At 34.9% G+C, this 12,981-nt stretch overlaps 5 protein-coding genes across 7 annotated transcripts in view; 2 read left to right on the forward strand and 3 right to left on the reverse strand.

Moving 5' to 3' along the window:
• Positions 1-3,792, reverse strand: part of Tab2 (TAK1-associated binding protein 2) — a 46,049-nt gene extending 42,257 nt beyond the window's left edge. For both annotated transcript variants that reach the window (XM_017610892.1, XM_017610877.1), the window contains exon 1: positions 3,278-3,792. The gene's annotated coding sequence lies outside the window, so the exon portion shown is untranslated. The remainder of the gene's footprint in view (positions 1-3,277) is intronic.
• Positions 3,793-3,876: 84 nt separating this feature from the next.
• Positions 3,877-5,705, forward strand: LOC108359179 (zinc finger protein 277). The gene is made up of 3 exons (XM_017610904.1): positions 3,877-4,311; positions 4,377-5,281; positions 5,351-5,705. The coding sequence occupies exons 1-3, from the start codon at positions 4,059-4,061 to the stop codon at positions 5,588-5,590; spliced, it is 1,398 nt and encodes a 465-aa protein (XP_017466393.1). The 5' UTR covers positions 3,877-4,058; the 3' UTR covers positions 5,591-5,705.
• A 9-nt stretch (positions 5,706-5,714) lies between these two features.
• Positions 5,715-6,603, reverse strand: LOC108359182 (pre-mRNA-splicing factor Syf2). The gene has a single exon (XM_017610919.1). The coding sequence runs from the start codon at positions 6,494-6,496 to the stop codon at positions 5,807-5,809; it is 690 nt and encodes a 229-aa protein (XP_017466408.1). The 5' UTR covers positions 6,497-6,603; the 3' UTR covers positions 5,715-5,806.
• Positions 6,604-6,889: 286 nt separating this feature from the next.
• Positions 6,890-7,694, forward strand: Lsm10 (U7 small nuclear RNA associated Lsm10). Its single transcript, XM_017610951.1, has one exon. It carries the CDS (start codon positions 7,013-7,015, stop codon positions 7,466-7,468), a length of 456 nt encoding a protein of 151 aa, XP_017466440.1. The 5' UTR covers positions 6,890-7,012; the 3' UTR covers positions 7,469-7,694.
• Positions 7,481-12,981, reverse strand: part of LOC108359191 (putative fatty acyl-CoA reductase CG8306) — a 21,267-nt gene continuing 15,766 nt past the window's right edge. For both annotated transcript variants that reach the window (XM_017610930.1, XM_017610938.1), the window contains exons 3-10: positions 10,889-11,339; positions 10,595-10,740; positions 10,403-10,512; positions 9,959-10,151; positions 8,460-8,597; positions 8,276-8,395; positions 7,949-8,206; positions 7,481-7,888 (exon numbers count right to left, since the gene is read on the reverse strand). In XM_017610930.1, the coding sequence (XP_017466419.1) occupies positions 7,750-7,888; positions 7,949-8,206; positions 8,276-8,395; positions 8,460-8,597; positions 9,959-10,151; positions 10,403-10,512; positions 10,595-10,740; positions 10,889-11,339 (1,555 nt within the window). In that variant the 3' untranslated portion in view covers positions 7,481-7,749. The remainder of the gene's footprint in view (positions 7,889-7,948; positions 8,207-8,275; positions 8,396-8,459; positions 8,598-9,958; positions 10,152-10,402; positions 10,513-10,594; positions 10,741-10,888; positions 11,340-12,981) is intronic.

A 12,981-nucleotide genomic window follows, 5' to 3' on the forward strand; every position in this document is an offset into this window, starting at 1 on the left:
GTTACGTTATGGTTTAAAAATATTATTGGTCAAAATAATATGTAGGTGTAATATATTTTTCTGGAAATAAAAACAAAAAGTTCAGTTTATCCTTTATTCGGTCCATTGTTTTTTTAATAACCATTATATCTTCCATGGTTTTGTATAAGTTTGCCTAATTCGTTAGGCATGGCTTGTATTTTTTGTACAGGTTTCCAATGTAGTAGAACCCCAGAGAATTGATTTGGCCATTGCATCCAGGCGGCATTTGCCTCTCTGAACCAACCGTGAAGCATGCTTTGGGTCGTTTTCTTTTTGATGATGTCGCAAAATGTCCCTATAAACAGCGGCCATTGTGTCTTTTATACAAAATAAAGGACCAACTCTTTGCCAGAAAAAAACGTCCCCACACCATTATGTTTCCGCCCCATGCTTAATTGTCGTTTTGGTATATCTAGAATTACCGAAATGAATTCAAAAATCCGTACGACGTCCGTAATGCAAACAACTTAAGTTTAGACACAATTTCGACCGGCCTGATAGTTTATGAGAAATTAATTAAACATTCCAGATTTTGATGAGTTTTGATGAAAAAGTTAAAAAAATTCAAACTTTAACAGGGGGAAAATAACGATTTTTTTTTTGTTTTCTGGCCAGTTTCCTTAATTCAAACTCCACGATGTATACAATTCACTCAATTCTCATATAAAAATTAGGAGTATTTTTAATATGTCAAGAGACCACCCTTGACCACCTTTCCAATAAAAAAAAGAATAATCGAAAACGGTTCACGTGGTCTTAAGCTATCCGGTAACAAATACAAAAAATATTCCAATGAATTGATAACCATCTTCCTCCTTTTTTGAAGTCGGTTAAAAAAAGAAACAAAAATTTGCCTTTGAGCATTTAAACTAGCTAATAGGTATATCGAAATATATTAGGAGGAAAAAGAGTGTTTTTTTGTGCCTCCACAAGTGTTTGTGGTCGCCCAGCTTTATCGATTCCGAGAAATTTGTTTTGTGATAAGAGCAAATGTGTTTATTAATGAGCTGATAATGTGCACATATGTACATAAATATGTATGTACATACGCATGTATAGTTGTTGATTCTTTGTTTAGTTTGTTTGAATATTTAATATATATGACGTTTATAACTATTTTTGTACTACACACTTTTAGATAAGGAAGAACAATGCATACAAAATCAAGTCCTACGCCAGCAAAATGAACATACTCTGCTTTTTGTGCATAAAAAGTTGAACAGTGAAAGTGCTAATTGCTGAGAATTTTATTTTAAAAAGATATACCTACTATACTAAGTATGTATGTAACTGCAATCGTGCATAAATTGAAATAATAAAAATACATTCTGCTATTTAAATGCAGATTTAAGCTTACTTGCATTACAACAGCAAATACATTTGTACATAAAGTACAAACAATAATCAATTCTCGCAGCTGCCAATGTTCAAGCGAAACACTTCATCAGCAAATTCAAACATTCATACATAATATACATATATACAAAGTAGGTATACATATGTGCATGTATATAATGTAATTTAATATATATATAAAAAGTAAATAAAGACAATGGAAATAAACAAAGCAATTACAACCAACTGCGTTGGAAACTCCAGCTTTAACGCATTTAGGGAAGCTTTTTAATATGTAAAGAATTTGAGCGATGAATCTCAAATGCAATTACTTACTATATAGGAACATAGTACCTAATAATACACATAATAAACATTGGGCCAAAAAATTTCCATATTTTTCATTTTATTAATTTCACTCAGGCCTCTTTAAGAACATGCGTACGAGATAATCGGACTCGTGAAACGTTATCATAGCGAAAATTTTGCAAGTTTATACACACAGTATTGGCCAATACAATAGCACTCCAATTTCGAAGTGATATTGTTTGCCCCCAACACTCGTACCAATTTTCAGCTCTATGAGAATTATTGTAAGCTTACCCCTATTTATTGAGCTAACTTCACTGGGCTTGATTTTTTTTTTTGCCGAAAGTGTTGCGGGTTCCTTTCCTATAAAAAAATTGCGTTTATTCTTTATATGGAAGCAAATGCGACAAGAAATTCTAAAAAATCAACGGCAATTTTCAGCCACTTGAAAGTTGTACATTATCAGACTAAAGTTGAATGGGCTATGAAACTGTGTACTCAAAAAACTCCAACATTTCTGAGAAAAAGTTTTAAATTCGGGTGAACATTTTTTGCATTTTTTTGTAGTCTTTTGCACAGTTTTACACTTGCGTTATATGTGTTTTGTTAGAGAATTACATGTATTTTAATTGAAAATTGTTATAAATAATTACATAATTGAACATAAGTGGCAAACAATAGATATCTCTTTGAAATGGGGGTGCTATAATTATGTCCAATACTGTATGTAAATATGAACGTACATATCTAGGTAAGTATCTAATTATGTACATATCACATTTTGCATTTACGCGTTTGAACTCATAACATATGTATGTATGTGGAGCTACTTTTTATACAATATACATACATATATTGGAAGAATAAGATAATGATGGGGCTTGGAAAAAATGTTTTGCTCAGTAACAAGTCGTGTGCATACCTTATTGTTGCCTATTATTTCTACTGTTTTGCTTAATGACGTTGAGAAATATGTATGTAGTGCGTAAAGGAAAGATCCCCAAGTACATAAAAGATGCGTTCCAGATGTTTCCCGATTTGCAAGTTTTACAGGATTTGAAGGAAAAGATGTTTTCTACATTAATAAACATTATTGAAGGTGGTCACATGGAAAGGCATCCTGTATAAACCTGCAAATCGTGAAGCATCTGGAACGCAACTAAAAAGCAAATTTCGTTGCAGTGATTGAAGACAAAGACGACCAATTCTCTTATCTACATTGCTCTGAACATCTTCGCAAATGTATGTATGTATTTACCATAGTTTATATACCCTTTCCAGCCTCAGTGCCGATTTCACAATATATCAGCGCAAATACATATAAGGAACTGGGGATCGTGCTACTCCATGAACGAAAGACCACGAAAGAAACGTATAATTGGTTCATGGTGCTACTCTACTTATCAGCAGAATTTCCATTTGTTGTTTTTCGTTTCGTTGTCAATGGGGGGTGCAAATTTTTCAGACGGAATAAATTTATTGGTAACAGTGATGGTCATTCGTTGTATTTCCACATAAGTTTGGTAAATTACTTTTTACTATATACCAACGTAGAAATCTTTGCAATAAGTTATTTAACATGTTTAAGAAACATTTATATAAAAGTACATACCTAATTAGTTGCTATAATTTCTAGTTTTCCAGTCTTGTGTGCAATTTTTTCTATAAATCACTACCTTTCACAATTCGTAGTTTATATTTTTCTCTTGCCGTTTCTGCTGCGATTGCGTTTTGCGTACTTGAGGTGCGTTTCCCTTTTCACTTTTAGCACTTTAATATAACATTTTTTCGTTTTAATGTTGTTTACACTTTGCTTTCGGATCCATAAACTTTCTACTTTATAGTTTTATGAAATAATACGATTATTTTGCGAACAGAAATACATTTTCATCCAGTGGAAATTAAATGAAAAGTTTTTATTTTTTCCTATTGCTATTCTTCTGTCATCATCATATGACGTTTTAAATCTCCAAAAATTGTGTAGAGTTGAGATCGCCAAAGAAAGTGGAAGAAGAACAGGTGAAATCCAAAACCGCGAAAAGAATTAGAGAGCTCTAAATGGAGGTTCTTTGGAATGATTTTAATTAAATAAATTAATTTAGTTGTAAACTTAGACCTGAAAATACTTTTATTTTTTGAGAATATTTTTTAATTTTTTTATCGCTTTCAAACTTGCAATTCATTTTCATTCGTCAGAGAACGTAAATAAATAAATTTACGTTATCTGCACTCGTCTTTCCGTACGATCGTCTATTGTTAATGCATCCCAAACAGCCAGAGAACGTTTACGTTCTCTGGAACAGCTGTTTTCTATTGACATTCCTACATCTGGTGCGGTATTGGGCTTATGCCTAAAAATAAAAACCACTTAATTGTCCTATTTTCATTACAAAATGGACGAAAAACATTTGGAAAACGAAGTACTGCCTGCTTTAACTTTTAACCAGAAATCTGCACAGCCACCAGCAGCCACTCCCGAATCTCTCCAGATACAATGCCTCAAGTGCGATTGTGTTTATCAATTTCCTACCGCCAAAGACGACTACCTTGCACACCTGTTTATGGAGCACCGTTTGGTTATAGCCGATGTGGAAGATGTGGCGTTGCTAGATGAGTATTTGAAATGTTGGCAAAAAGATTTACAAGGTTTCTGTGATATTTATATATATATATTTTTTTTACTGTAATTAATAAGTGCCTTACCTTCGTAGGGCATGAGCTGGAAGAGTATTGTACCACCATGCTTTTGGACCAATTGCCCGACGGAACACCTGCGAAAAACGAAAGATACTATCTACTTAGTGATATATTACCGAAAGATTATGAACTGCGATTCAAACTCCAGCAGCAACGCCTGGAACACGCGTTGGCACAACATCAGTTTGAACGCACCGATCGTGATTTCACAAAAGAATGCCTGTATTGTCGGGATGTTATTACTGGCTTGCGCTCTGACTTTCTTGAGCATTTGTTCAACAAACACTTCTTGCAATTAGGTAAACCCGAAAACTTGGTGTATATTGATGAATTGCTGTCAAAAGTCCAACATAATCTAGAGAATTTAGTGTGCCTCTACTGTGAAAAGATTTTTAAAGATCGTTCCACTTTAAAAGAGCACATGCGTAAGAAAGCACATAAACGGATCAATCCTAATAATAGTGATTATGATCGATTCTTCCTGTTAAACTATCGTAATGAGAAACAAAAACCACAGCAGCATAGTAAACAACATAACGTTAAAAAGAGAGTGCATAAAGAAAGTACCCACCAAGAAGTAGCGGCAGCTGAGGTGCGTTCACCCGAATTGGCGACATCACCGGAGGCCGATTTTGAAAGACGCTTTGCATTACGCAGTCAAAGTAATGAAAGCGATTCAGATTGGTCTGATTGGGATGATGATATAGGTAAAATGTATCCACTTAATTGCCTCTACTGTAAAGAACAAAAAGAAAGCTTTGATGGCTTAAAAGAGCATATGCTAACAGCTCATGGCGTAAATTTCGCAGCAGTATTGCAGGGTCTAAACTTTTATCAGAGAATCAAAGTCGTAAACTATGTACGACGACAGATATGCTTCCAGCGCTGTGTTAGCTGCAATTTGCGCTGCGAAAATCAAGTATGTTGTACATCCGACTTTTGGGAAATTTCAAAATATTCATCAATTATACGTATATTTGAATTTCAGGACACGTTACTGGAACACATGGTCAGCGAGCAACATTTTGGTTGCGGCACCAAGAAGCAATGGGACAAACCAGAGTACTTCTTCCCCACATATGAAGATGACACTCTGCTGTGTGTGCTGGATGATAGTCCTAATGATGATATGGAAGAAGGTACGGTGCGCATTATATCCGAGGATACGATGGCGCAAATAAATAAAGACGCTGAACGTCTGTCACTGGAGAATTTTCAATATCTTTGAAATACTGTGCGGATAAAGATGTTTTGGTATATAGTAGAAAATAATATCCACAATTGCAAGAACTCAGAAACATTATCTAAACTAAAAAATGAAGGCAAAAGAGCGTACTAAAAAATATTTTTTTTATACCTAACTCTATTTATGTTACAACTAAACATATGAACTATATGTAGACATCATACATATGTATTTATTTCATTTGTTCAAAGGATACGCTTAAATGGCAGTACCACGTTCCAGATTCTGCTTGATCTCCGCTGTATGTTCGCCATAGAAACGATGCAATTTCTTGTTGAATTTAGAGTTGCGCTCGTTGATGAAGTCAACATCAGCATCATCGTTGTACGTACGTCTGCGCGAGTATTTCTTTCTACGTTCTATTTGGTTCTCCAAATCCTTTGCCATATTATCGATTGATGACTTCTTATCTTTCACTAGACCTTGCAAAATAGTATTTGGACCGCCGTAGAAGGCCTCACCCAACTCCTCTTTCTGTTGTTCGTACTTGGCCATGTCACGTGGTGGCAAATTCTTTACCAAGCGATTGTATTGCCGCGCTGTTTGCGCTTCAAATGTGGAGAAGCCCAAATCAGGATTCTTTTTACGCTTTTTTTTCTCTATCCGCTCAGCGTCTACTGCTGAAACAGCTAAGAGTTTTAGGCGATCATAATCTTTGCCCTGCTGCTTAGCTTCCTCGCGTGCCTTTTCATCTGCCATCAGCCATTCCGCTTGGCGTTTACGTGCTTCCCAGTTGTTGGGCAATTTTTTGCGTGCATCTTCAGCTATCACTTCTTGATGATTCTGCGTACGTGCCTCTTGCCGTTGTTTGTGCAGTTCACGTAAACGCTCTTTGCGTTCAGCAAATTTTTCAGCTACCGTTTTTTCATGCACCTTCTCCGTGTCCATTATTTTAAGTGTTTGAGCTACAGAATTTATTTAATTTTTCACTAAATTTCTTTTCAACCTCTGCCTGCGTAGTTTATTTCGTGCTTTATTTACTACCTGCTTCTTGCCAAAAAAATCGTTCACAATGACCACATTGAGTTTTGAAGGCAATAAATCGCAAGAGAACGTAAAGTATAAATTTACGTTCTCTGAAATCGCTTAAAGCATTCATTTTTGCTTTGAGGAATACTGAGTAAAACGCCTACCAAAATCTATATATCTGAATTTTTTAATTAGCAGATTATTTAATGCACTACAAGCTAGCGAAAAATTATATGAGCTTTGTGAAGAAAGTTTTAAATACCAATCCAAAATCTTTTTCATATTCGTTCATTGTGAACGAGACCAGTCAGCTGACAGTTGTCAAAATACTCGATTCCCGCGAAATGCAAGCTCCAATTGACTATTTCCGCGAAATATGATTTAAACGAAAACTCGTATTCAGGAATAAATAAATACATATTTTTAGATATAAATATGAAAAAAGCAAGTGGAAAGGAAACTTACCTTGTTACCAATACTCTCAACTGCATACCATTTCTGCTAGATGGTCAGTCGGTGCTGATAGATCTGCTCAACGAAAACTCTGTGGCTGGGCGTATTGATGCCGATGGAACGGACGGCTACATGAATATCAACTTGCGTGATGTCGTTTTTATTGACCGTAATGGACAACAATATCCTTTTGAACAGTTCATGGTGCGTCCACGGGTGATACGACAAATACACATACCTGCGCACATAGAGGCTGAAAGTGCTATACGCGATTGGTTGGATCATGGCCGCAGACCAGCAAGACGGGCGCCAAAGCAGCGAAAGGGTAAAAAGACTTTCAAACAAAAGCGCGCAGAGGAACGGCACAAAGAGGTGTTGAGTGAAATACAAAAACCCAAGCAGGAACCCGAAAGCGAAATTAAAGACGCGAAAACGTAATGCATAGATTTCATCATTTTTTATAATTTTTTTTTATTCTTTGCACATACGTACATAGTATACAAAAACACTTTTATTCATTTAGGTTTCAGATATGCAAATAAGTACTATTTATAAACCAAACCTACCTTTTAGATGAAATTAAAAATTCAAGAGCGCATCAATTCAATTCAATATTTGCGCATGATATTACTCAGGACAAACATGTATAGCGAATCCAAAAAAATTCAATTAAATAAAGAAGTATGTAAATGTTAAACTCTTGCTACTGAAAGTGATGCTTAAATCATGCCCACGAGGAAGTATGCAACCGGGAGTATAAGTGCCGCTTTAGCGTTAGACAAGCCAAAAGCCACAATGGCTAGCTTCCAAATGCCATAATAGAAAGCCAACTGCAGAGCGACGTGCAAGGCGAGAAGACTGAAGAAAAAGAAAGAATGTAATGTGTACGACCAATCGATACTTTACTTTGGAACTCACATCTTATCCTTCTTTCTAGCAGCATTCAATGTTTTTGGTGATTCCTTGCTCAGATACTGACGCACACCCATAATTGTGTTAAGGAAGTAATCATCCCAAGCTAAATCGCCAATATCAATGAAAAATATTTCACGATCGCGTGGATCCATTTGCTTTGATAGGGCCAATGTATGTTTGCTGTCATAATGCCATTCAGTAAAAATGAATTTCTCCAATGTATTCAATGAGTTCCAGACGCTTTTGTGTAGGCGTATGAGGCTGATGGAAGGATGGGGTAGAAATATTATTAGAAGTTAGAAAAAACCCGATTTGAAAAATTCTACTTACATAGGTCTGCCGCCGCTGAGTTTAGTGACCAAATCCAGAAAAAATCCTGGTATAAAATGAAAAAGTATGGCGCCTATACGAAAGAGGAATAGACTTTTGACCAGTTTTAGATTTGGATACCTTAAAGGAAGAAAAGGCGCACAGTTAGTGTAAAGTTAAAAAAGAATTTGCTGAAAAAACTTACCAAACAGCAGAAACTAAAGGATATTCGTGTAGGAATGCATTAATTTTATTGATTAAAAACTCAAAACGGAATGGCTTGTAGGTGCTGGAAGTGAGATGGAAGATTTGTAGCTCAGCTGGCTTGCCGGCATTTTTGACTCTGAAATGGCAGAAACGGCAAGTAAGTGAATTACAATTATTTACTTATTATATAATAGGAGCAAAACGAAAAAAACATATTTGATTGAACGATAGGTACATACATATGTACATAGTGCACCTTTAGTTAAAAGAGGTTATAAAGTTACAGTTATTAATTACGACAAAAATAATAGTGAAAAATATGCTTAATATCTTTTATTTTTTATATAAAAAAAAAAAATTGTGGCGGGAAACAAGGATGATAGTTAACCCACGGATTTAAAACCGTTATTTGGGCACCGAAGGCGTAATTCCCTCCTTACTTCAATCTGCCTGCTCTTGCATTAACGGATATTTCCATATGTGGATAAATCCGGCCAAATAGAGCGGCTTCATATAAAAATCTGTGTAAATATATATTTTTTGTGATAATTTTTTTCTTAACAAATGTTTGTGCTGGGATTCGAACATGCGCGTGCCAGCCGACGCTTACAGTCAACGCCTTAACAACTTGCGCTAAAGCATCCACTACCCAACCGCTAAAATTAGTGAGCTACTTTGTGTATGTGGAAATTCACTACCGCACTATAGGCAACAACAATAACACATGCGCGTCTAAAACGTAGTATGCTTTTAGGGGCCATATAAATGGCATTGCATGAAAATTGAGGTAGTGTGCGAAATAAAATTGATGACAAAATATAGAAAAAATAAAATAAATAGAAAAAATACAAATAAATAGAAAAATAAAAAAAAAAAACAAATAAATAGAAAAATATTAAAAAATAAAATAAAATAAAATAAATTTCAATTTTTTTTTTTCAATTTTACTCAGGAAAATTTTTTTGGGCACATTTTTTGAGAGCCCACTTTGTTTAAAGGGCAGATGATAAATTTTAAAAGTTCCTTCAGAAAACGGCTCTTAGGTATATAAAAAGTATGTATGTATATAAAAAATCTTCTCCATAACCATCTTGTGTTCATGCAAATATGTACAAATTTGATTTTTAATTCCCAATCTCCATTTCAAAGTAGTTATGCAAATTTCACTGTATACATACATATTTCTTAATACATTTAGCCGGCATTTTTACACCGCCATATGCCTGAACTTGTCTATAAAATTGTCAAGTAAACAAAAACAAAAGTACATACACTAATAGCATTAACTTGAATATGATTATGTACAAACATATGCATGTACGTATATATGTATATACCCTTTGGTTGTTAGCTAATATTTAACTATAGCCCTCCAACCAACTATAGTTGCGTGACCACTTTGCACATTTTTTCTCATTTGACTACCGGCTCTATTTAATAGACTGAGTTTGCTCTTTCTAGCAAGGTTTCCACCTGTAGTTAAACAAATTTACTTACTTGAGCGCATTTACATAGTAACCGGTTGTGATAATTGCATTCACCACTACATCAACCGGTATGTAATCCATAATGATGGTCGGATCTAAAGGCAAACGACGCAAAATGCCACGAGATGCGCCCATAAAGAAGCCTTGTGGTCCGTTCTTTGATATCGTCCAGCCGGGTGTGGGCTGTTTCCAGGCAGCGGTGACTGGGGAGGGAGGAGCGGATATATGTAATTAATAAATGTGAACTAACTAGTAGTAGATTGTGTGGTTGGGATAGGACGAAAAATTACAAAAAATAACATAACAGTATAAAAATAAACAACATAAAAAAATGGATTGAATACAAAAAATTAAAAAAAAATATATATATATATATAAAAAAGCAACGAATAAAAAATAATAATTAATTGTATAAACCAGATGCTAAAAAATAATAAAAACAGTTTTTTCATACTCATGCTTGGGCGCACAATGCCACATGGAAAACGTGAAGCCACATTGGCCACCTCATGTTCGGCCAAGTGTTTGGTGAACGTATACGTGTTCGGATGATCTTTCAACAATCTAATGATAACAACAAAATTAATTATATTGGTGCAATTAAAATTAATTTCGCCGTTCTATAAAAACAAAAATTGATTCTTACTTTGGCTCCAACTCCTTGAGCGCCTCATCACTCAGTGTTTCAGCTAAGTGTATCACCTTTTCAGGGTCATCTGGAGCTGGATATAATTTTTCTTCAACTTCAGTGATGTACGAGTTCACATAAGCGCTAGAAACGTGAACAAGAGCCTGTAAGCAAAAAGTGCAAAGAGAAAATTATTAAACGAAAAATCAAAGTAAATACACACATAATGTAAACATGTAAAAAAAATAAAAATAATAAGAAAAAATTAGTTTCTTTTTTGCTCACTTTGCTATTTACATAATTTACACTCACCTCCAATTTCGTTAGTTGCTTGCACAGCTCCACTACCCGCCGTGTGCCAAGCAAATTAATGTTTGTGGTCTCTTTGAGCGATTGAAAGAAATCCAATGTGGCTGCCGAATGGAATACCACATGTACATTATCGATCAACACCTGCCGTTCCGCTTCGGAGATGCCCAAATGCTCTTGACCCACATCGCCTTCTATGGTTACAATCTTATCGAAACGCTTCTCATAGAGTGTCAATTCTTTGAATTTGTCAAAAACGGAATTCTTGCGTATCTCTTCCAAGCGTTGCGCCACAGTTTTGCCTTTTTTGGGTCGCATCAGCAGATAGACGGTGCCTATTTCGGGTATGTCACGCAACAGCTTCTCAACGATGGTGACGCCCACAAAGCCAGTGGCGCCGGTAATGAAGACATTCTTACCCTTGTAAAATGATTTGATGGGGGAGGCGAGATTACTGCGAAAAAAAGAAAATAGATTTCTTAATAATTTTTTTTCAACATTTTAATATTTTTTTTTGTATAATTTAAATTTGGTAGCCAAAACACATCAGTGATTGAGCGGAATTAATGGATTCTACCTGCCATATATCACAGCCCGAATACACCCCACTTTTTTCGCTTCTGTATAATGAAGTGTCGACATAGCGAATTCCCATTATGTCCACGGTTAGACTCCCATAAAAAAAAAAAACGAAACTAGGTTTTGATATTCTACAAAATTAACGAAACTATAGGTATAACGAAGCATTTGTTTAAGCACTTCAACTTCGTTATATCGAGGTTCCACTGCGTACACATGCATTAATTCATGTTTAAATATGTATCCAGTGCATATATATCTATGCCCAGTTTATATGCTTACACCCCTTTTTATGGCAAACACAACAACTTTTTCAAATATTAAAAACAACAACAATGCATTCATACCACATATAGCAGCAGCCTGTTTACTTGCTGATCACACTGCGCTAACTTATAATTTGTTAGTAAATCTATTAATGAAAACCTGTTTCACTAGCCACACTCAATTGACTATAGTTTGAACTTCAATCAAAGTCCAAGTGGTGTGAAATCAAAAAGGTTAAGAAAACTTAAAAGCGGCACAGAAAAAAAAATATAGAAAAAGAGTTCAACAGCATAAAAACATAGTAAGAAATGACTTTGCATATGTAGCTATGTACATACATACATACATCTGCAATGATACATACACTCACGGCAAAAATAATTGGCCCAGAGAATTTTTCACAATAAGTGCAACAATTTTTATTATAATTTGTTTTCGTAAATTTTTTATAAAAATATGGTTTATACAACAACAAAAGACTTAAAAATATAATTTCTTAACTAAGTGCAAAACTCCGGAAAATTCAATAAATTTTCATGCAAATTTTCAACTTTTTGATCAGATTTTTTTTGAATTATTTTGAGTATATAGTTTTGTAGCCCATTAAGTTTTAGTGTAATAAAATTTAGTAGAAAAAAATTCAAAAATTCTTTGTAAGGAAAAAATGGGAAAAACCTTTAACAAAACAAGTAAGAAAGTCTAAGTTCGGGCGGAGCCGAACATTAAATACCCGGCGCAAGTATTAAATATATGTTTTTCCACCTTTCCGAAAGCTACCGCCAGATGGTAAGCCGGGGTGTATAGATTTGAGTAAATTAGAATCCTTAAATTACGAATTATTGAAGTTTTAAGCATTTCTGAAATTTACCGTTATATAAAAAGCGGCCGTCATTTTGGTCCGATTTCAATAATTTTCAACGTTTTGTTTTTATTTGCCAAGCACAATAAAAATACCGAGCTTGGTACAAATTGGTAGAACGGTTACCGATATACATATATGTGATCATAAGTGGGCGGTGCCACGCCCATTTTNCGAATTATTGAAGTTTCAAGCATTTCTGAAATTTACCGTTATATAAAAAGCGGCCGTCATTTTGGTCCGATTTCAATAATTTTCAACGTTTTGTTTTTATTTGCCAAGTACAATAACCATACCGAGTTTGGTACAAATTGGTAGAACGGTTACCGATATACTTATATGAGATCATAAGTGGGCGGTGCCACGCCCATTTTCCAAAATTTTACCATAA

This window comes from Rhagoletis zephyria, unplaced genomic scaffold, assembly GCF_001687245.7.
Source record: "Rhagoletis zephyria isolate East Lansing unplaced genomic scaffold, Rhagoletis_zephyria_1.1 Rzeph_scaffold_00012, whole genome shotgun sequence".
Lineage (NCBI taxonomy): Eukaryota > Metazoa > Arthropoda > Insecta > Diptera > Tephritidae > Rhagoletis > Rhagoletis zephyria.